The following is a 22,881-nucleotide window of genomic DNA, read 5'->3' as shown; positions in this document are numbered from 1 at the left end:
GGAGAGTTTTGAGAATTTTGGCCTTAATCTCTTTGTGCCTCAATTCTGCAACCATTAAATAGGGATCTTACCACCTAACCTCACAGAAGTGTTGTAAGGATAAATAAACTGCTGGTGAGAGTACCATAGAAACATCCCAGAAAAAAATGAATAATTTTGTATTCAGTGCTATATTTGGGTGTTGTGTGTTAAATAAGGAGTGGAGCAACACATTGAGTGTGGAGGATAAAAATAAATATTCAGTAACTGCATGAGACAAGGGTTCTATGGGGGGGAAATAGTATGTGATTAAAACTGTATCCAAACAGGGAAGCTGAAATAAGGTTGTGTGACTAACCTTAATTCTGGTATTTCCTAACTTTGAGTGTTTAATTTTGCAACCTTAATATTCCTTTTAGTATAGTTTTTGGCTGTAATATACATCCTGATGGTTCAGTTTTCTTGTTCTTATTTCTTGGTAGACAGTATTGCCAACCTTAGGACATCAGATATTAGGATGAGATTGGAGCTGATGAGACTGGACCCCAAAATAATGAGATTTTTAAAAACCATCAAATCATAGTTTTTAAGTCTGTCTTTTGATTTTTAACTTTCCTCTATGCTCCTCTACCAATGTGTGTGATGATTTTAGGTTGAAAAGTCAACCTTTTAATGCACACCTCTCCCTGGCTACTCAGATGGAGACTTCACTTACCCTCTCCTCACACCTCAGAAAGGAGAACTGCTATCCATTTCCTAACACTGTCTTGACTTTCTCCCCTCCTAGTTTATTTCCTTTGATTTAAAAAGGGCTGGATGGTAAATAGTTTGAGAACCGCCGACCTAATTAACGCATAATGGTTTACACCAGTGATTCTCAAACTTTTTTACTGGTGACCCTTTCACATAGCAAGCCTCTGAGTGCAACTTTCCCCCTCCCCCCAACAATTAAAAATGCTTTTTTATATATTTAACACCATTATAAATGCTGGAGGCAAAACAGGGTTTGGGATGGAGGCTGACAGCTTGCGACCACCCATGTAAGAATCTTGCAATCCCCTGAGGGGTGCCGACCCGCAGTTGAGAACCCCTGGTTTACACTCTCACATAGAACTCTTTACCTTTTTAGGGTTGATGAATTCCATATACATATAAAGAATTTATTCATTCATATAAGCAATGGTGTCACAATAAAAACAATACGGAATTGGTTTAGCCTTTTGCAAAAAGTAACACTTCCCTGACACCCTCTACCCTGTCTCTGCTCACACATTGCCTGAGACAGGACAGCACTCCCCACACTCTGCAATCACTAAATCCACCTCTGGCTCCCTGCAGTTGCCTGCTCGCCCTCACTCTCCATATCCACCTTCACAGTGTCTGTGCTGCTCCCCACATACCCTGTTTTTTGTCTAGCCCTTTGAACCAGAGTGGAATCATTTTGCCTGTGGGCATGGCTTCAATCTCATTGAAAACAGTGGGAGGTGGCAGTCGGTTTTATTAAGGACAACGTCACTTCCATATGCAGATAGACTGTAAAGAAATGGCGGCCATAGTGCTGGCTTTAGCCCCATTGATAGTAATGGAAGATGGTGGCTAGTTTGAAGAATGAAAAATTTGTGAGTGGGCAGCCTTTCGTCTTTTCGTGAGGTTAAAAAAAACACCCAAAAGTTGGTGGAGCGGCAATAAAATTTTGAGAGTTGGGAATACTGGTTACGTACATTCTCCTCTACTTCCAGGCTTCATAATGCGAAGTGGGTTTTAGGAAGGCTTTGAATTGGGCACAGGAGAGTGAACAAATTCTCAGAGGACATTAGAAGCATCATAAACAGAAAAAGACTCTTTGCTTCAAACATAAATACTTGGCTTTGTAGTACATTTTGCCCTTGTAGTTACTACTGTGTCCTAAATGAGGAGCTTTAGCTTTTATTTTATTTGTTTTGGGTTTTTTTACTCTCTTGCTGGAGGTGGCTTCTGAGTATGTTCTAGTGATTAAACCTTCTGAATGGTTACCATTTTAAACACACCTTGTGGGGGAAAAGTAATGATAACTGTTAAAACCATCTTCCTTCTCTCTCTCACTCACACACCTGAATAAGGAATAGTGTTTACTAAAAGGACACTGTAAAAATATTTTTCATGTTTCTTAAATGCCTAGTTGCTTTCTATAATCATCTCTTGAATTCAGATCAGTTTCTTACCAATTGTCCATTTATTATGGACCTAACAGTGTTTTGTTGTAGGGCATACTGTGAGGGCTTCTAATATGTCAAGTGGGAGGTTGGGAGCAGAAGAGCACTAAAGCATTTTTATGGTCATAATATTAAATCTACATTTTTAAATAAGGAAAACCTAGGTCTAGTGATCTTGTTCAGTTGGCTTTCAAGGAATCATTATTAATAAAATTCAAGAAAACATAAGTATATTACACTGTCTGGGTTCTGGGAATGGAATAAGTAGTCATTCATGCCTCAGAACTCTCTCTCAATGCGTTCTGGAGTAAAATCTCCTTTCTTGGTGTCTGATTTATTAAGTCACAATACAATAAACAGTTCTCCTGGCTTTGCAAGATGAAAACAGTGTCTGAGTCCTTTCTGCCCCAAGGTGTGGGGCTCTCCAACCCCAAGACCCTAAATAATGAAGTAGTCATCCATTTCAGCCTTGTCCATCAGCAGCATTTGGAGGTATTTCCTTTTCTTATCACCTGGCCTTCCTCTTAGGCCCTTTATTCTTACCCTTCCTTGGGTTTCCTTCTGTACTCCCTCTAAGAATTCTTGGATCTGGTCTGGCTGGTGGACTCCATTTCCTAGGCGTGGTTGCTGTCCAGAGCCCCACTTCTCCAGGTCTTGCCAAGACTCTGGTCTCTCCCTTACTTGAGAGTAGGCTGCCTCTTCTATAGCAGTGGTCTTGCTTTCATCCTGCAGTCACATGACTCTTCTCAGGCTATGTTTACACTTAAAAATTTTGCCAGCATAGCTTTGTCAGTTAGGAATGTGTATCCGGGGCGGGGGAGAGAGGGAAATAGGAAATCACATCAGTAACCAACATAGCTAGGGACAGCAAAAGCCTTTGGGAAGATACAGCTATTCTGACAGTCTATTTGCTGGTGTAAGCGGCATCTCTCTTAGGATTTAGTCATGTCCTCCATCTGGAGGCTGCTACTCCCAAAACGCCATTTTCAAAGGGCTACATACCTAAAGCAAACATCCCATTCCACACAGGTGCCCAAAGGACTAGCACCCTGTTATAAGTACAGATATTCACCTAACCTAAACGGTAGATTTGTCTGACTTTATTTTGGTGTTTAGTACGATACCTTTTATGTAATCACACATTTTTATCTTGTTTCTAATTATATATACATAAAGGCTCCCGTGCCCTGTCTCTTTGCAAGCATAAAGTGCTCTCCTGTTTGGATATCAGGTACTGTAAGTGGCAGAAGAATAGCTCTTGCAATCTCTCCCAAAGAGCAAACAAAAGCATTTTATATTGCCCTCTCCCCCAACAAAAAAAACAAACAAAAAACTTAAAATAGGCTTACAAAGCACCAACCTGAGGTAGGGAGTGTGGATCCAGGAAGAGCTCACTCTGAGATGCCAACGTAGAGCATGGCGGAGGGGTTTTTGTTATAGTATAGTGTCCTTTTATAGTATAGTGGTCCTGTAGTTGGCACATAGACTTTTATAATATAAGTTTCTTTTCTCCCCTCTTCCAACATTGTGAAAATGCATCAATCTGTTAGACACTCCATTGCACAAATTGACTTTTCCCTGACAAATTGACTGCTTAGCCAATATAACAACTATCTTTGCCATAATATACTGACCATGGATTTATGGGAATTCATCTTGTACTATGTTAGCTATATTTACAAAAAGTTAATTTTGTTAAGACATTTTAGTTACATACTTACAAATAGAAATTTTAGCAATATTGAAACAAATTAGGGGGAAGTATTTACCTATCTAAAAAAATAAATGAAATCCTAGATGGTAGCCAGTGTCACATGCATTACAGTTAGTAATTCCAGTTGTGGATCCAATTTTTGGAGGTGACTTTATAGTTTTAAAATGCTGAAAAATATTTTGCGTGAGTTCTAATAATATGCACAGGGTAGTTGCTCTACCCATAGGTTCACAGTGTGACTTCAGATGCGATCACTATTTCTTTGAGTTACATTTCCAATTTATATACAGTTGTATGAGGTTAAATAAAAGCATAGCAACGCTGAATGTGAGAATAGAATATTGGCACTGGTAGTTTCAAAAGTGGAATACTGTAAAAACTGAAAGGTGGTGTGTTTTTCTTTCCCTGAAATTGCATGGGAGTAGGTTCTTAAACTTTTGCAATGCTGATGGAAGAAGGAAGAACTGTTAATGTTTAGTAGTATATTCCAGTGGTTTATAATCCCAGCTGAACTGGCGCCAGGTGCTTCAGTGTGCAGCACACCGGACTCAGTACGGGAAGCCCCAGCACCGAGGAAGGACTCATCCAAAGGGCAATGGCACCGCCATTCCTTGGCACCAAGGACCAGGTCTAGTGCGAGGCACTGGTCATAGTCGCTGGTGCCGCACAAGAAAAAAAGAGCTGACGGGGCTCTCCCCTGCTGGCAGCAGAGCAGGCAGGTGCCAGTTGGGTGCATCCCCAGTTGGGTCCACCTAGACTGGCGCTGTTGACTCTGGCCTCTCGGGGGAGGTCCGTTGAGTCCAGCCACAGTGGACTCCCTGGTGCAGGAAGATTTGGAGGAGGACTTGGATGCTCCCTCCATGCCGGTTACATTCGAGGTGGCCAGGGAGTTGATTGCCACGATGGCGCAGTTCCTCTCTCCACCAGCAGGTGCACCATCAACATCGTTGGCACCAATGCTGATCTGGAATAGGGGCAAGCCCATTATGATGCAGTGCCGATTGCATTCACCACAGCACCGATCCCCGGCACAGTCTCCATCTGCAATGCCCTGGTCAGATTCGGACTTCTCCTTGGAGGCGAAGGTGGACTCCTATGCTTCCAGGCAGAGCCGGCACCATTCCTGGCACTTCCCTAGGCAAAATGAAGGGCAGCCAGTGCCTGTAATATCCTGGCCTCCGCAGTGGCAGGGACTGACACAGTGGCCTTTCTGGACACCCAAGTCCAGGGTCCGGGTTCCAGGTCCCTGTCAGTGGAGTCGGAGGCACGAATCCCTCCATCAGCTACATCTGTAGCCTGGGAGCCTCCCTGGGGTAAGGATGCATAAGGCCAGGCTGATGAAGATGTCTTCACTGAAGCGGCTGTGGCACTGGGTGGCGCAAGGGGATCCCTGTGAGCCAGAGGGGCAAGAAGACCCCGTGCCTCCGAGGGAGTCATCCTCATCCTCCCCGGATTAGGTGATAGCAGGGACCTCCACCACTCTGCCTGCTATGGACACCAGGGCCCATCAAGACGTGCTCGGGAGGGTGGCCCAGAACCTGAACGCAGAGGAGGTCTCTGAGGATACAGATCCCATGGTAGATATACTGGCCCTGAAGGGCCCTTGAGGGTGGCTCTGCCCCTCATCAAAACCATACAGAATACCACCAAGGCACACACCCACCTCTATCCCGCCGACAGCCAAGGGTGCAGAACGCGAATACTTTGTGCCTTCTAAGGGATATGAGCACCTCTGGGGACCCTGGTGTTGGAGGTGACGAACCACAAAGAGCTCCAGGGGCAACTGGGGCCTACCCCCAAATCCAGGGATGCTAAGAAGCTGGACCTCTTCAGTTGGAAAGTCTACTCCATCGGGGCGGGTCCAGCTTCACACAGTGGATCAGCAAGCAGTCCTGAGCCTCTATGCTTATCATTCCTAGAGCTCTCTGGCCAGATTCCAAGAATTGCTCCCAGCTGACTGCCGCTTGGAGTTGGGAGCAGTTCTGGAGGAGGGAAAGGAGGTCGTCAGGATCTCTCTTCAGGCAACCCTGGACTGAGCTGACTCAGCCACCTGCACTATGGGCACGGTCATAACTATGAGATGCAGCTCTTGGTCTCGGGGCTCCCACATGAGGTCCAGAACACAATTCAGGACCTGCACTTCGACTGCTCCAGCCTCTTTGCTGAACAGACAGACAGACTCAAGGCTGCACAGCCTTAAGGAATTGCGAGTGACCCTCAAGTCTTTGGGGCTGCACGCACCAGCCCCACAAAGAAAGGCATTTAAGCCCCAGACCACCTAACGATTTTACCCTGTCCCACCTATACAGGACTACAGTAGGAAGTGGGGCAGAAGAAGGCACTTCTCAGTCCTCCTCCGGCCAAGGGAAGGGCTCAGTTAAGCAGACCTCAGGCTCAAAGCCAAACTTTTGAAGGTGTGCCCGAGGACAGAGTGCCAGTTCAATATCCGGATCCTTCCCCTCCCTTGTGAACCATCTATCTCATTTCTACTGTACCTGGGCTCAAATAACCTCAGATCGTTCGTTCGGGTCCTGAGCACAGTAGAATTGCAATATTCTCTTCCCACCCGCCCGCCCTCCCTGTCCCTCTTCAGGGACACTTCTCCCGAGCAACTTCTAGTGCAGGAGGTGCAAACGCTCCTACAGCTGGGGGTGGTAAAAGAGGTTCATCTGGATTTTAGGGGCAGGGGATTCTACTCCCACTACTACTTAGTCCCCAAGGCCAAAGGCAGGCTCAGGCCCATTTTAGACCTGTGAAACCTCAACAAATTCATGGAAAAAACTGAAGTTCCGCATGGTCTCCCTGGCCTTCATCATTCCCTCTCTGGATCTGGGTATTGGTACACTGTCCTCAACTTGAGGGACTTCCATGTACTTCCACATCTACATAATCCCTTCCCACAGACAATTCCTGTTTGTGGTCAGCAGCTTGTATTATCAATTTATAGTCCTCCCCTATCAGCAGTTCCTCAGGTGTTCACCAAGTGCATGGCGGTCGCGGCAGCCTTCCTTCAAAAGTGTCAGGTGCAAGTCTTCCCGTATCTAGACAACTGGCTCATCAAGGGTCCGTCTCAAGCCCAGGTGGAGGAACATGTGAACCTGGTACTTACAATGTTCTTCAACATGGCAAATTCGACTCTGGCTCCCACTCAAACAATAGAATTCATTGAGGCCCTCCTGGATTCCACCCAGGCCAGGGCATTCCTGCCCGAGTCTCGTTTTCTTGCCATGAGCGCCATCATAAAAGGTCTCCACTGGTTCCCCACCACGATATCTAGAAACTGCCTAAAATTACTCGGGCATATGGCACTGTGCACTTATGTGGTGTAGCATGCAAGGCTGCAGCTCCATCCCCTCCAGGCGTGCCTGGCCTAAGCGTACAGATCAAACCGGGACCATCAGGACAGTCTGGTCATGCTTTCTCCTCGGGCTCTCGAGTCCCTCCTGTGGTGGCTCGATTCACAGTCAGTCTGTGTGGGAGTATATTTTTCCAAACCTTTCCAACAGGACATCGTCCGCAGTATCTCCTTGAGGTAGGGATCTCATGACACGAAGCAACAGGAAGTGCCAGAAGTTCTGCTCTTTCCTGAATCACAGCCCTGGCTCAATCATGTACGCCTTTATCCTCTCATGGACGGGGCACCTGCTGTATGCATGCCTGCTGTTGCCTCTAATCCACAAGGTCCTCCTCAAGGTCCGGCAGGACAAGGCTTTGCTGATTCTCATAGTGCCGGCGTTGAACCTCTTGGTGGACACCACCCATGACATTGCCCCTGTTTTCAGACCTTATCACGCAGGACCACGACTGCCTTCTGCACCCCAACCTGCAGTCTCTCCACCTCACCACATGGAAAATCCATGGCTAAACCCATTAGAGCTCCAGTGCTCTGATTCAGTTAGGGAAGTTCTTCTTGGCAGTAGAAAGCCACTTATCTAGCCAAATGGAAAAGGTTCTCTATTTGGTCTGCACAGAAGGGCACCCTTCCTCTGCAGTCCTCAATGCCCTTTATACTGGACTACTTACTCTACTTAAAGCAGCATGGGCTGGCAGTCTCATCAATCCAGGTGCACCTGGCAGCTATTACCCCCTTCCACCCACACACAGTGGGCAGTTGGTATTCGCTAACCCCGTGGTTGGATGCTTCCTTAAAGGGCTAGACAGACTGTACCCCCAGGTGTGGCAACTGGTTCCCCTTGTGTCCTTAACCTGGTCTTCTCAAGGCTCATGATGCCCCTTTTCGAACCTCTAACAACTTTTTACCAGCGTTCTTCCCAAAGTCACATGTTAATGACAGGGAATGCAGGCTCCATTCCCTGAACGTTAGACAGGCGTTGGCTTTTTACGTTGAGTGGACAAAGCCGTTCAGGAAGTCAACACAACTCTTCTTCACCATTGCTGAGAGAATGAAAGGACTGCCGGTCTCATTCCTCAACGAATCTCTTTTTGGATTACTTCCTGTATCAAGATGTGCTACAACCTGGCAAAGATACCAGCCCCAGCATTGATGGAGCACTCCATGAAAACTCAAGCTTCATCTGCAGCCTTTCTAGTGCAGGGCCCCATTCAGGACGTCTGCAGGGAGGCAACATGGTCGTCGCGTCATATCTTTATGTCGCACTACACCATCATGCAGCAGGCTAGAGACCATGCTGCATTTGGTGGAGCTGTGCTACAATCTGCAATTCTGTGAACTCCGACTCCCTTGGGACTGCTTGGGAGTCACCTACTTGGAATTGACATGAGCAATCACTCAAAGAATTAAAAATGGTTCCCTACCTTTCATAACTGTTGTTTTGACATGTGTTGCTCTTCTCCATTTTAAGACCCATCAGTTCCTTCTTGCCGGATACTCCGACATAAGGGAGACGGAAGAGTGGGTCATATATACCTGGCCATGAAGGCGCTACTCCACGGGCCCCACAGCCGATCCAACCGTTACCGCTAGGGAAAAACCTTCCGACGATCATGCACGTAGCATAGAATCATAGAATATCAGGGTTGGAAGGGACCTCAGGAGATCATCTAGTCCAACCCCCTGCTCAAAGCAGGACCAATCCCCAATTAAATCATCCCAGACAGGGGTTTGTCAAGCCTGACCTTAACTTCTAAGGAAGGAGATTCCACCACCTCCCTAGGTAACGCATTCCAGTGTTTCACCACCCTCTTAGTGAAAAAGTTTTTTTTCTAATATCCAACCTAAACCTCCCCCATTGCAACTTGAGACCATTACTCCTTGTCCTGTCATCCGCTACCACTGAGAACAGTCTTGATCCATCCTCTTTGGAACCATCCTTTAGGTAGTTGAAAGCTGCTATCAAATCCCCCCTCATTCTTCTCTTCCGTAGACTAAACAATCCCAGTTCCCTCAGCCTCTCCTCATAATCATGTGTTCCAGTCCACTAATCATTTTTGTTGCCCTCTGCTGGACTCTCCAATTTTTCCACATCCTTCTTGTAGTGTGGGGCCCAAAACTGGACACAGGACTCCAGATGAGGCCTCACCAATGTCAAATAGAGGGGAATGATCACGTCCCTCGATCTGCTGGCAATGCCCCTACTTATACATCCCAAAATGCCATTGGCCTTCTTGGTAACAAGGGCACACTGTTGACTCATATCCAACTTCTCGTCCACTGTAACCCCTAGGTCCTTTTCTGCAGAACTGCTGCCTAGCCATTTAGTCCCTAGTGTGTAGGGGTGCATGAGATTCTTCCGTCTGAAGTGCAGGACTCTGTACTTGTCCTTATTGAACCTCATCAGATTTCTTTTGGCCCAATCCTGCAATTTGTCTAGGTCCCTCTGTATCCTATCCCTACCCTCCAGCGTATCTACCACTCCTCCCAGTTTAGTGTCATCTGCAGACTTGCTGAGGGTGCAATCCATGCCATCCTCCAGATCATTAATGAAGATATTGAACAAAACCGGCCCCAGGACCGACCCTTGGGGCACTCCGCTTGATACTGGCTGCCAACTAGACATGGAGCTATTGATCACTACCCGTTGAGCCCGACAATCAGCCAACTTTCTACCCACCTTATAGTGCATTCATCCAGCCCATACTTCTTCAACTTGCTGACAAGAATACTGTGGGAGACGGTGTCAAAAGCTTTGCTAAAGTCAAGGAACAACACGTCCACTGCTTTCCCTTCATCCACAGAGCCAGTTATCTCAACATAAAAGGCAATTAGATTAGTCAGGCATGACTTGCCCTTGGTGAATCCATGCTGACTGTTCCTGATCACTTTCCTCTCCTCTAAGTGCTTCAGAATTGATTCCTTGAGGACCTGCTCCATGATTTTTCCGGGGACTGAGGTGAGGCTGAGTGGCCTGTAGTTCCTAGGATCCTCCTTCTTCCCTTTGTTAATGATGGGCACTACATTAGCCTTTTTCCAGTCATCCGGGACTTCCCTGGATCGCCATGAGTTTTCAAAGATAATGGACAATGGTTCTGCAATTACATCTGCCAACTCCTTTAGCACTCTCGGATGCAACGCATCCGGCCCTATGGACTTGTGCACGTCCAGCTTTTCTAAATAGTCCCAAACCACTTCTTTCTCCACAGAGGGCTGGTCACCTCCTCCCCATGCTGTGCTGCCCAGTGCAGTAGTCTGGGAGCTGATCTTGTTCGTGAAGACGGAGGCAAAAAAAGTATTGAGTACATTTAGCTTTTTCCACATCCTCTGTTACTAGGTTGCCTCCCTCATTCAGTAAGGGGCTCACGCTTTCCTTGACTTCCTTCTTGCTGCCAACATACCTGAAGAAACCCTTCTTGTTATTCTTAACATCTCTTGCTAGCTGCGACTCCAGATGTGATTTGGCCTTCCTGATTTCAAACTCCTGCATGCTCGAGCAATATTTTTATACTCATCCCTGGTCATTTGTCCAATCTTCCACTTCTTGTAAACTTCTTTTTTGTGTTTAAGATTAGAACACACACCTACTTGGAATGGACATGAGCAACACATCTCTAAGAACAACAGTTACAAAAGGTAGGTAACTTTTTTTATAAGGTTTGATCAGGCTGGGATTTCAGGGTTTATATCTGCATTGTTGTTGCCCCACTAATAGTTATATTTGACATGCTAGTTACTCCCTATCTTTTGTTTCAAATGTAATTTCAGAAGTATCTTGTACTACTAATGAAGGATGCTACTTTGCAGTCAGACTTCATTGAACTTTTATCCAGTCAGAACTCAAGACATTTTTTATAAATTTCTGATATGATGTATTAAAACAAATTTTGTTTCCAGTTTAATGTGTGTACAGCAGATAGGTTACAGATCTGAAAGGGAAACCTGTTCCACTCTGTGAAACTAGTAGCTTTTAATTTAGTGCCAAGGGAGTATAGTTGTACTCTCGGATAACCTTTTCTATTTAATTCACAAACTGTAGCTCAGTGTTCTCTCAGGTAACTGCATTCTTTTTTTCTTACTGAGGGCATCCAGTTCTTGTAGGTGTAATTTATATGTTCATAATTGATGTAAACTGATCTTTGACTCTAAGGTCACACTAAGGAGTTTTAGAAAAGACTTGGTAAAGCTGCTGCCCCTTTTCAGCTGTTTGTGATAGCTCTTGTGAGATTAAGTAGAGACTTCCAGTTCTGTTTACCACTATTCCATTTTTTAAAGACTGTCAAAGGTTTAATTGTCATGTCACAGGTTTAATTGACTTGGTGATAATTCTGAAAGATCTTGGAATCTTGTCTACAGAAGCCAGTGGTAGCACGCAGTAGTAATTTGTTCTTAAAATTCCCAAGTGTAGATTGAGTTCTAGGGCACATGAACATGTGAAGTGTTAAAGATTTTAGCGACTAATAACTCCAATGGCAGAAAGTTAGAGCCATCTCTGCTGTATTTGCAAAAGATGCTGAAAAATTAACCTTTTGGTTGTTGCAGTGCAACTTAAAAATATAGATTTGTTTTTGTTACTTAATCTGTACTCAAAAATAAAACGCTGTAAAACTTTAGTGCCTACAAATCCAGTTAATCCTACTTCTTGTACAGCCAATCGCTAAGATAGACAAGTTCGTTTTCATTTACCAGGTCCTATCTGTAATTGCCCCCTCTCCCCCTTCCCCACATAATGTACTTTCACAGTAAAGTGATTGCAATTCAGTACTTGTATGAGGTAAACTGAAAAAAATACTATTTCTTTTGTTTATCTTTATTACAGTGTAAATATTTGTAATACAAATAAATGTAAAGTGAATACTATACACTTTGTATTGTGTCGTAATTGAAATCAATATATTTGAAAATGTAGAAAAACATCCAAAAATATTTATAATGAATTTACATTGGTATTCTATTATTGTTTAACTGTGCGATTAAAACTGCGATTAATCACAATTTTTAAAAATAATTTGACAGCCCTAGTTTATTCCTTTGATGTTTGGATGAGACGTTTTCATCATTTTAGTATGAAAGGGTTGTGAATGTACTGTACCATCTTTATTTGTGTTAGGAATTTTTATATTGGAATCTTGCACTAATTGGCCTTTATCAGTTGTATAAATGGATTTCACAGTAGTTGATCAAAATGTCTACGGTTTGAATGTTGTCATAGTTCAATATACTTGATTAGATGGTACAATTAAGCATAAGGTTAAATGTGAAGATGGTGTTACTGTAACTTGGAGAGCTTTTGGACAAAGGGAAGTTCTCTGTATCTGTAAATTGTATTTGGGGATATAGTAAAAGTACAGATTAGTAACATTGGAAGTAGCAGTACTTCTGTAAACATATAAAGGAAAGTACTAAACTTTAGTCTGAAACCCCTCAAGGTACTGCATTCTGCTGGTTTGTGAACTACAGTTTCCTTACATTAAATTTTGAAGTTGGCCTGGTGGAAAGAGAGCAGAAATGTAATATTTTGTCAGACAAGATTGTGGCATTGCACACTTTTTTCCCCCTTATTTACAGGGAAGCCCTAATATCCTTGATTTCCTTCAAAAGGAGCAGTTTATATTGCTGCCAGGGGAACAGTGACCAGGGAAAGTCTGAAGCAAATGGATTTTAAATGTATAAGCAGACACTTTAAGATCTTGTCTTTACAACTGAAATTCTCTTAATCTAGATCTGAGACCAATGATTAGACTCGCAGTAATACTGCACTGTGAAAAATTAAGTTTGAGACTCATACTTGGTCATCTGGCTGCTTCTGGGAATATAAGAATGAGTGAGTGCATGGCAGTGCTGCTTTGATGCTTTTTGGGATGTTCCTGGTGAAGGAGAGGCTGCTAATTGATGATGGTGCTAAAATGGCTCCCATCGGTGTCATTACACAGACCGCAAATGTTTACTTGAGCTACCAATTTTTAGCGATGAAAGACACAGGTTCAGTGAACAACTTGTATTTCATTTGTCACCCCTAAGCTAAAATGATCTTGTATACTTTTGTTTCATTTTCCAGTTTGTACAGCCCCATTTGCACAGCTTTATGTATTTGATCATTAGATATTTACATCATAATGCTTATTTTATTTATTTGAATTACAAGTTAAAGCAGGAAAGCCCAACAATGACTTTTGGTGTGTTAAAAGGTTTGAAAAGATCTGCATGGAATATCAGAAATTCTTAATGTGTTAAAATTTAACTGTTTGTGTAATAAAACATTCTCCCACATCCCAAAAAGATGCATTTGATTATAAATAGTACTCTTGTACAGATATCTTTTTGTAAATTTCTAGTTCAGTTCTCATAGTTCATATAACATCATTCAGGTGGCGTAACTATGCAAACTTGATTTCTGAAACCCAGTGTAAGCCAGACAAATGGTCCTCATTTCTTGTAAAATAGTGGATTGCTTTTTATAAAGTGCATAAATGATTGTGCAAATGGGACAATCACACAAGTTCCTGGATAAACCATGTGCTCTCTTTAATTCCTTTAAACACAAGAAGTTGCAAATTGGAGGTCATAAACTAGCATTTCCATTTTTTAAAAAACAAAAAACAAAACAAATTGTCAGACTTTTGAAGAATTAATATAGCACGCTTTTTTAAATTAAAATTTTTAGCATTTCTCTGCTTTACAGTATTTCGAAAGAGCTATATAAAATGTAAGTAAATTTCATCATGTATCAAACAGAAAAGATGATGTTGGGAGCAAATGGTCCTAAAATAAGTCTAGTACTCTCTTAAAAATGCCACTTCAGTACAAGAGGTAATTTTAGGTGTTCATAACAATTGCATAGTTCAATCAGCAGGAATATCTATTGTCAGTTAATATTTTCTTTTTTCATGGGACCCTGTAGTATACCCGCTACTTTTATTATTTATTTATTTATTTATTGCTTATAAACATAAGTTATGAAACTGGTGAAAACATATAGTTTGTAAAGCAAACTGGAAAAAAAAAACAGGTTTCCTAGCTTAGGGCCTGTTCCTACTCTGATTTCAGTGGGAGCAGGATCAAGCCCTTTCTCATTTGTTTACTTTTCTGTCCAACTGATAGTGGAAACCTGACTCACTTTATAGTTAGTCTTCAGTCAAAAGTGATGCTTCCTAGATATAGTTAGACCATTAAATATATGGTTTCTAAATCCATTTGTGTCTTTACTAAGACTAATGTTGGCTGGTAAGATTTCTTTCCTAATGTCTCTGATCACCAGATATTTACCACAAGAAATTATATCGAAAGTGACCAAGGAAAAGGAGAGGCATACAAAACAATTTTTTAAAGTTAGATTTAAAATAAAAGCATGTTAAAAGTCAGTTTTAATATTGGGCAGATTTCCAGATTGTAGCATCTGCTCTCTTTTCAGTTGTGAACTAGAAAGCACTTAACAGCCATTTATTTTTTATTAAGGTGGTCTTGGTATTTCAAATAAGATTAGGTGCTCAGTCATTTTGTGTTTATGGAAAAACTAATTTGTTCATGTTGCATCTCTTTCAGTAATAGTTATGCAAGAGTGCGAGCTGTGGTGATGACCCGGGATGACTCAAGTGGTGGATGGTTACCACTTGGAGGAGGTGGACTAAGCTGTGTTACGATCTTCAAAGTCATTCGTCAGGAAGAGAACAGCTGTGCTGATTTTCTTATCCACGGAGAACGACTCAGGGATAAAACGGTAACAAATCACATTATGAATACAACATATGTATAACTTGATAGAGCCTAAAAGTAACACTTACATGTTGTTGTTCTACAGAATAATTAAACTTCTTAGCTATAGTTGTTTCCACTCTTTGTTGCATGATTTTACACTTTCTAAATATTCATATGCCTAAAAGAGCAAGTATTTTATTTTTTGATTCTTTAAATTTTCTTCCTGTATCTCTAAAATTAAGTGTTGCCCTTTCAGAAGTTCAAAAATACACTTTTTGGCAAACAATTAGTTTTTCTCCCCTCTGTCTTTCTAATAGAGTTTCAAACTAACCTCTCTTTTCTGTTTGTGCACTGGCAAAATCAGTGAAGTCAGCAAAATGCTGGAAAGTAGAAAAGTACAAGCATGCAATATTCTTGAAGTTTATTTTTAAAAAGAAAAGTACAGAAGGAATTCCATCTTGTACTAGAAACATTTTATTCTGGGTCAAATTTTGCACTTATACTAAGGTAGTTTCTTTAGTTATTGCTTGAAAATAACCTGTCTGGACTCTGATAAAATAAATACTAGAAAACATTGCATTGCCTGAAAACCACCAAGCGGAATTACAGTGCAGCATGCTAGTGCATGCTGCATTTTACACCCCTGCAGTCCAAACTTCAGGACTATGAACTCTTTAAAAGAGTTTCATCTCTTACATGCATGAAATGTGCAGTTTCCTTCTAGGATAAAAGATAGAATTGCTTTTTAGATCTGTGTTGCTAATTCTCACATGTGAATACCTGCTCCTCCATCAGTACTGATAACTTTTCTGCCTTTATCTCAGCTGTTAGGAAGGAGGTCCTATGATGCTGTCACCATCCCCATGGCAAGTGGTGGTTGGTTCCTAAACCCTGTTGAAAGCCTTGGACCCTCTTCCGCCTCCCACTGTCCAGCACCCAGCAGGCTCAGAAGCTGAGGGTATTAGTGATCCCACGTTGTTTAGATTTTTTTCTCACACACCTTTTTTCCTAGTTCTAACCAGCCTCTGACCAGACCGCCATAAACTCTAAATTTAAATACGGTGCTAAATTCCATCAAAGTAGCACTCTCTCTTTTTCCCCCTGCACAATGCAACCTGTGACATGCTTAGGCTGTCAGCCAGATCCCTCTCTGCAACATGCTATTTTGATTGAATAAAAGGGGGTGACTTGACCAAAAAGGGAAAAGCAGTTAAAAGGAGTTTCTTGGTGAGCTTTGGTGATCCATCAGCTCTTCAGAAGTCAGTCATCCGTGGAAGAGGGCAAACTTTCCCCATCATCCTTGGACTAGTTCAGCATGAAGGAAAAGATAGCAGTATTGAAGTTGACAAACTTGGTGAATACCAGTACTGAAGTTGACAAACTTGGTGAATCTTATTCACTCCCCTGTAACAAATAAAGAGCCTTCAGCCCGTTGCTCTCTCATCTAAAGAAGCTCTTAAAAATGTGTAGGAAGATCAGAGCAGTTGTTCCAAATCTTAGATTCTCTGATAAAGATTATGAAATCAATGATCCACTCAAAAGGGAAAATCCATTTTCAAAGTTAATCCAGCCATACTATAGTCATGTGGACAAGTCAGTTAAATTATCTTCAGACTGCAGGAATGACTCTTTTTTCCTTATCTCAATCAGTACTTCCCTCAACACAAAAAAAATCTCCATTGAAGTGACTGGAGCAGGAAGCATCTCCAGAGAGTTGTTTGCAGACCAGATAATGGAGAGCTTGCTACAAGAATCTTTGAATCCTTTTCTCTGGCTTTGCAAGCAGCCATAGTCGTCTTAGACTCTGCCTGAACAGTCCTTTCTATCCTCTGCTCCCAGTTTCATGAGCTAGAGAGGCTACCATTTGAAACAGCTTCTCCTCCAAAGTCCTGACATCTCAAAACTTGTTCCTCACATAGGAGGTCTGAAACTTTTCTCTTCCTTTGCTGGTAGTATGTCCAGAAGCTGTGCTTTCTAAATTGGGGAGATTCCTCATGCAGTCCCAAGACACATCCTCTCTGACCTTCTCTCTCATTCTGGTTCTAGAGCACAAAGAGGTCTTTCAGTTCCTGTTCAGGAATTTAGGGGGGAGGGATATAAAAAGAAAATATTCACCCAGTACTGGTTTTGGGGTTTTTTGTTTTTCGTTTTCTGGTTTTTCATGTTGTAGGATCACAGATATTTAGACCAGATGGTATCATTATGATCATATAATTGAACTTTCTGCATAACACAGGTAATTTCCTGTAATGTACCCAACATCATGTGGTTGGACCAAAGCATGTGTTTTAGAAAACCATCTAATACTGAATTCAGTACACAAAATTATGGAGGATTCACCACGTCCCTTGGAAATCTGTTTTAGTGGTTACTCTGTATTCAAACTGAAAATAAAGTGCAAATTTACTATTTACTCAAACATCAAACTACAACCTTTAGAACTGGTTAAGCCCATTTCAAAAGTAGCAAATGGACAGACTTACCAAGGTGATGTGAGGTGGGGCGTTGGAAATTAAATCAGTTGTATTGTGTTTTTGTTTGTTTTTGTTTGGACCAAATTTTTTGGTTCCTGCCTTATGTGGATCTATTTGGTATCCGCTTCACTGAGAAGGTAGTGAGGTTTTGCATTTGGCATGAGCACGCTCTGGTCCTGGAGGGCAGACCCCTTATCTAGTTTTCTGGAATCTCATCCACCAAAAGTTGATTAATCTGAATGTATGCGTGTGTGTGTGCACCCCATCACCAATTTCAATACTATATTTTTTTTCTGTACTACTGACGTACACCTGACTACACCTGTACTTAGATGTTACTTAAGTTCTAGGGAAGGTGCCTCTTTAAATGAATTCCAGTAGAATGAGGAAGATAACTAGAATGCAGGCAAGAAGTTTGTTTCCAGTGCAGTCTGAGCAAACGATGTGAGAAGTTCCTGTAAAATACAGATACCGATACAGCTTGGAAAAGGAGTTGCTGTGTAGGTAATTATGGGGATAGATGTTTGGTAAGCGAGTAGAAGGGAGCTGTACATTTGTATTGTCCCTGACTTCAAAGGAAAGCTGCGGTAATCAAAAGCTAATTTAGTGACTCAACCAGAAAGATCTGATACCTTAGGTGATTTAGGATAACTGTTAGGATAAAATAAATGACCCCATATCCAGCTAGTAGTTAGGGTAGGTGGGGACATCCTCAGACAGTATTTAATCAGAGGAACTGTAGCACACTGTAAGACAGCCTTTTAAGGTATGTCTACACTGCAATGTAAGCCCAAGGTTAATGGGGCTTGAGTCAGCTGACCCTCGTTAGGTGAGCCTGAGCTTGAGCATCTCCGTTGTATTTTAACCCTATGTTAAGACTTTTCTAACCCCTGCTTGAACCTGGTGGTCTGGTGTCCATGTTGCAATGCACAGACCCAAGTCAAAGTAACCATATCCCAGAGTCCCTAGGGCCCCCAGAAATGTGGCCACTCTAGCCCTGGGACTGAGACACGTGACTGCCCTCCCTGCACATTACCAGGAAGCAGCTCACTAAGCAAAAGTCTTGATCAGTTTGCTCTCCATTCCAAAACCAGGAGGCTCTTTGATAGCAAGCTTTCAGATTAGTGATCAGAAGAGAATGAGTTAATGCTCACTTGAACTGCTGCTCTTTGCAAAAGGGTGGAGGTGGAAAACCTATTCTGTTTTCAATAGGTTGGATTTCAGATTGTTGGGATAGAGAGGACTAAGGAAGTATCCCTATAGAATTGTGGGATACTTCCAGCTGACTCCCAGGCCCAAGTCAAGGGGGCTGCGTCAACACTGCAAAGCAACAGGGCTCAGACCTTGGGTAGTGGCTTAAATTGAGCTTGGACCCTCCAGCCCTGTCGAGTCCTGGGTTAGTGTAATTACAGTGTAGATGTGGGGAGTAGGCTTCAGCCCAGGCTCAAGCACAGGCTTACTTGCAGTGTAGACATACCCTTAGAATCAAGGAACAAACGGATGATGCTAAGAGCTGTTAGATTAACCTCCTTCCTACGTTGCTAAAATTTGTGTAGTTGCTAGTTTGAAGGATCTTATCGTAGATTCTATGTTCAAGCATGTAAGTCTTGGCCCATTCTCTTCTCTTTTCTTCAAATGGACAAGAAGTGTGTTGTTTTGTTTTTAAATCTGAACAGAGTTGAGATTTGGTTGTCTTGTCCCTATCAAGTTATTTGCTAGTGCTCTGACAGGAAACAGAACTGTGTCCTTAAGTCAAGAAAGTTGGACACCACAACTGTTAAACTCAAAGGAATGGAGAAAGCCTCAGTCTTCCTCCACAAAAGAGCCTGTAGAGACCACTGTGACTCAAAGTGGAACAAGTGACATAGGAATTGTGGGATCCTTCACAAAATCCTTTTTTTTTTCTAATATAGATTAGAATATCCTTATCAACTTCTGATTTTGAGAAATAGTTATATATAACTATAATTATGATGATGGCTGCATAGGATGCAAGATGGTGGTTTTTTCAAAAGCAAATTAGTTTAAATTTTCCAGAAGCATTGTTTTATACACTTCAAAATTTACTTTATATGGTCACTGAATGGCATTAGTGTCTCCAAGAAAGTTTCAGTATGTGTTCTTGCAGCTGAGATCTTCAAACCTGAATCTCTTCAATACGATATTTAGTCTTTAATTTTAAAGTGGGCCTCTTAATTATATTTTCAGTTTGTTTTTAAATAATCTTTGGATACAGCAAATATATATATTTATTTAGTCTGTCTCTACGATTTCTGGGAAAGACTAACTATTTTAGCTTTGCATAGTATGTCCTGTAATGTTTTGGTTATTAAGGCTATAGCTCTGCAAAGACTTAAGCATATGAGTAATCCTATAAGATTCAGTGGGATTATTTGTGCTTAAAGTTTTTAAACATTTGTGTAAGTCTTTGCAGGATTGGGGCACAAGTGACTATGGCTTCCTTTCCAATATCATTCCCATCCTACCCATATGAATTCTTGGCCTATGGAAAGTAGAATTTTCAGAAGTTTGTGTTTTTTTACCTTCATGAATATATACAGTCTTCCTAAATTAGTCTTCTTCTGTTTTACTCCCATGAAATTGTTGTCTTATTTTCATTTTTTATCTTCTGATTTAAAGCAGGCTAGAGTGTTTGCTTTGTCTGTAATTTGCTATTAACTTGAAAAGAAGCTCATTTATTGATAGCATAAATATATGATCAGTATGAATTGCGAGTATTTCTAGCAGGCAGCCTGGATTGATTTTTTTTTTTAACATTTACATTGTTAGGGTTTATTAGAATTATTTATGAGTGTGGATTGACCAATTAAATTGTAGACAGGAAAGCTTATCTTAAAGTAACCTCACTAAATAGAAAGCATTTAGCAAGCAATTACCGATTATTCTGAACTGAATTCTTAACTTTGAAGATCCTTTTAATTACTCAAGAACTTAAAGATTAGTGATGAACAAACTTTAGCTGGATCCTATGTAGAGCCTTCAGAATTGCATGTGATGGTCAATTTAAGAAACTCAGTGCAATCTCTCTAAATAATATGTTTAAAATGTTGCATGATATTGACAAACAGCATGATAGTAGTTTAGGAAAGAAGTCAAAGTGGTGGCAACAAGAATATTGATTTAATTTAGGAGAGGAAAAGGAGGCTTGCAACTGGACAACTTTACCCAGCTTGTATAGATCTCTTTTGGAATGTAAAGTAGTCTCACAAAATACCCTAGACATAATTACACACTTCCTCCTTTATTACAGGGAGTCCTCGGACTTACAATGCAATTTCGAGGAACGAATTGTGTTGTAAGTCGAACTGTTGTAAGTCAGAACCGCTTTCCCCATAGGAATCAATGGTATGAAGCAGAGGATTGGTTCCATAACACAGGCTTGATACACTATTTTCACCACAATAACCCAGATTTTTGTACTAAATGAATTATAGATGACTAATGTTGCAACATCAATGTATTTACTGTACACTATATTTTGTAAACAGCATTCAAATAAACATATAAACTCACATATGATGTTCAGAATGCTGGCAACATAGGCTCAGAAAGGCAGGGAGAACAGCACAAATGCTGAGCCTCAGCCAATCACTGTTCAAGCTTTCTGATTGGCAAGCCCGGGGCCAGGAGCCAATCAAAAACAAGTGGCAATGCAACCTGGCAGCTACCCTGCTGCCTCAAAGCCAATCAGAAGCGATCCCTGCCAGCTCCATACTACTATAATGCAACCAGGGGGTGATTTCAAGCAAACTTTATGCAAATCAAGCGTTGTAGGGACGAAACAGGCAGTCAATTGAAATGCGTTGTAAGTGGCATCCCACGTAAGTCTGAGGACTGCTTGTTAATCACTTACCTAGATCTGTCTCCATCCAGTCTACTTGGAACAATTACACTCCACTTTAACATGGTCAGGTCTGCTTCTCTGTTAGCCTGTGTAAAGAGAGACATATTTGTCATTAAATATATATTAGCATAAAGCTTCAAGGTTTTCGAATTCTGTAAATCTTATTTGTTAAATGAGAATGCGTGACAACTAATTTGGCTTTTTGTTTAATTATGGTGATTTTCTGTTATGGCTTGCACATTTCTCCAGTTCTTCCTTGTAGTGGAATCCAGTATAAAAGTAAAAAGAGGAGGCTGGCTTAATTTGGTTCACCCATCAGAAGTGACAGATGGAATAGGTGACATGTTTTCTGGAAAAAAAGGATTTTTGATTAATTTGAGAGATGCAGGGATGCATTTGTATAAAGAAGGCGCACTATACCTCAGTATATAAATCCAGCACTTTAGGAGACTCCATCCTGTTTTTCAGTCTCTTCTAACTAGAAGTTGGAAAGATATTAACGGGCGTACTTGTTCCAGAATGCTAATTAAATTCAAAAGCTGCTAAACTGTAAGTTTGCATGCTAAAATACATAGAACTATTTCTTTTTCTTTGAATAGTGTCCCAATGGGTGCTCCACGCTAGGTGTATGTGCGCCCCTGCGCCTCTAATCTGAGATTTTTGCTAGCAGTGTCTGTTGAGCCCGCACATGTGCTCTCCCTCCCTTGTGGTCTGCCATGAGGCTATCTAGCACTCAACCCCTTTGGCCTCAGAGCGAGCAGTTGTCCCTTCCTTATCTGCGTCATTAGCATAAGTAAGTAGTTTTTGTTTTTTGTTTTCCTTAATAGTTAGTGTCAAGGTTCCTCCCCCACTCTGAACTCTAGGGTACAGATGTGGGGACCTGCATGAAAACCTCCTAAGCTTACTTTTACCAGCTTAGGTTAAAACTTCCCCAAGGTACAAATTAATTTTATCCTTTGTCCTTAGAATAACCACTGCCACCACCAAACTCTAACTGAGTTTACTGGGAAACGTAGTTTGGACACGTCTTTTCCCCCCAAAATACTCCCAACCCTTGCACCCCACTTCCTGGGAAAGGTTTGGTAAAAAATCCTCACCAATTTGCATAGGTGACCACAGACCCAAACCCTTGGATCTGAGAACAATGAAAAAGCATTCAGTTTTCTTACAAGAAGACTTTTAATAGAAATAGAAGTAAATAGAAATGAAGAAATCCCCCCTGTAAAATCAGGATGGTAGATATCTTACAGGGTAATTAGATTCAAAAACATAGAGAACCCCTCTAGGCAAAACCTTAAGTTACAAAAAAAAGACACACAGACAGAAATAGTCATTCTATTCAGCACAATTCTTTTCTCAGCCATTTAAAGAAATCATAATCTAACGCATACCTAGCTAGATTACTTACTAAAAGGTCTAAGACTCCATTCCTGTTCTATCCCCGGTAAAGCAGCATACCAACAGACACATACCAAAAAACACTTTTTTTCTCTCCCTCCTCCCAGCTTTTGAAAGTATCTAGTCTCCTTATTGGTCATTTTGGTCAGGTGCCAGCGAGGTTACCTTTAGCTTCTTAACCCTTTACAGGTGAGAGGAGTTTTCCTCTGGCC

The 22,881-nt window shown here is 41.7% G+C and overlaps 1 protein-coding gene across 6 annotated transcripts in view; it reads left to right on the top strand.

Annotated features, from left to right (window-relative positions):
* The window catches only part of SPRED1 (sprouty related EVH1 domain containing 1), a 122,439-nt gene that overhangs the window by 47,770 nt on the left and 51,788 nt on the right, over positions 1-22,881 (top strand). For all 6 annotated transcript variants that reach the window (XM_073348864.2, XM_073348859.2, XM_073348862.2 and 3 more), the window contains one exon: positions 14,780-14,954. In XM_073348864.2, the coding sequence (XP_073204965.1) occupies positions 14,780-14,954 (175 nt within the window). The remainder of the gene's footprint in view (positions 1-14,779; positions 14,955-22,881) is intronic.

The sequence above is a fragment of the Lepidochelys kempii genome, chromosome 6 (assembly GCF_965140285.1).
Source record: "Lepidochelys kempii isolate rLepKem1 chromosome 6, rLepKem1.hap1, whole genome shotgun sequence".
NCBI lineage: Eukaryota > Metazoa > Chordata > Testudines > Cheloniidae > Lepidochelys > Lepidochelys kempii.
This window is presented reverse-complemented; position numbering and strand designations above follow the sequence as displayed.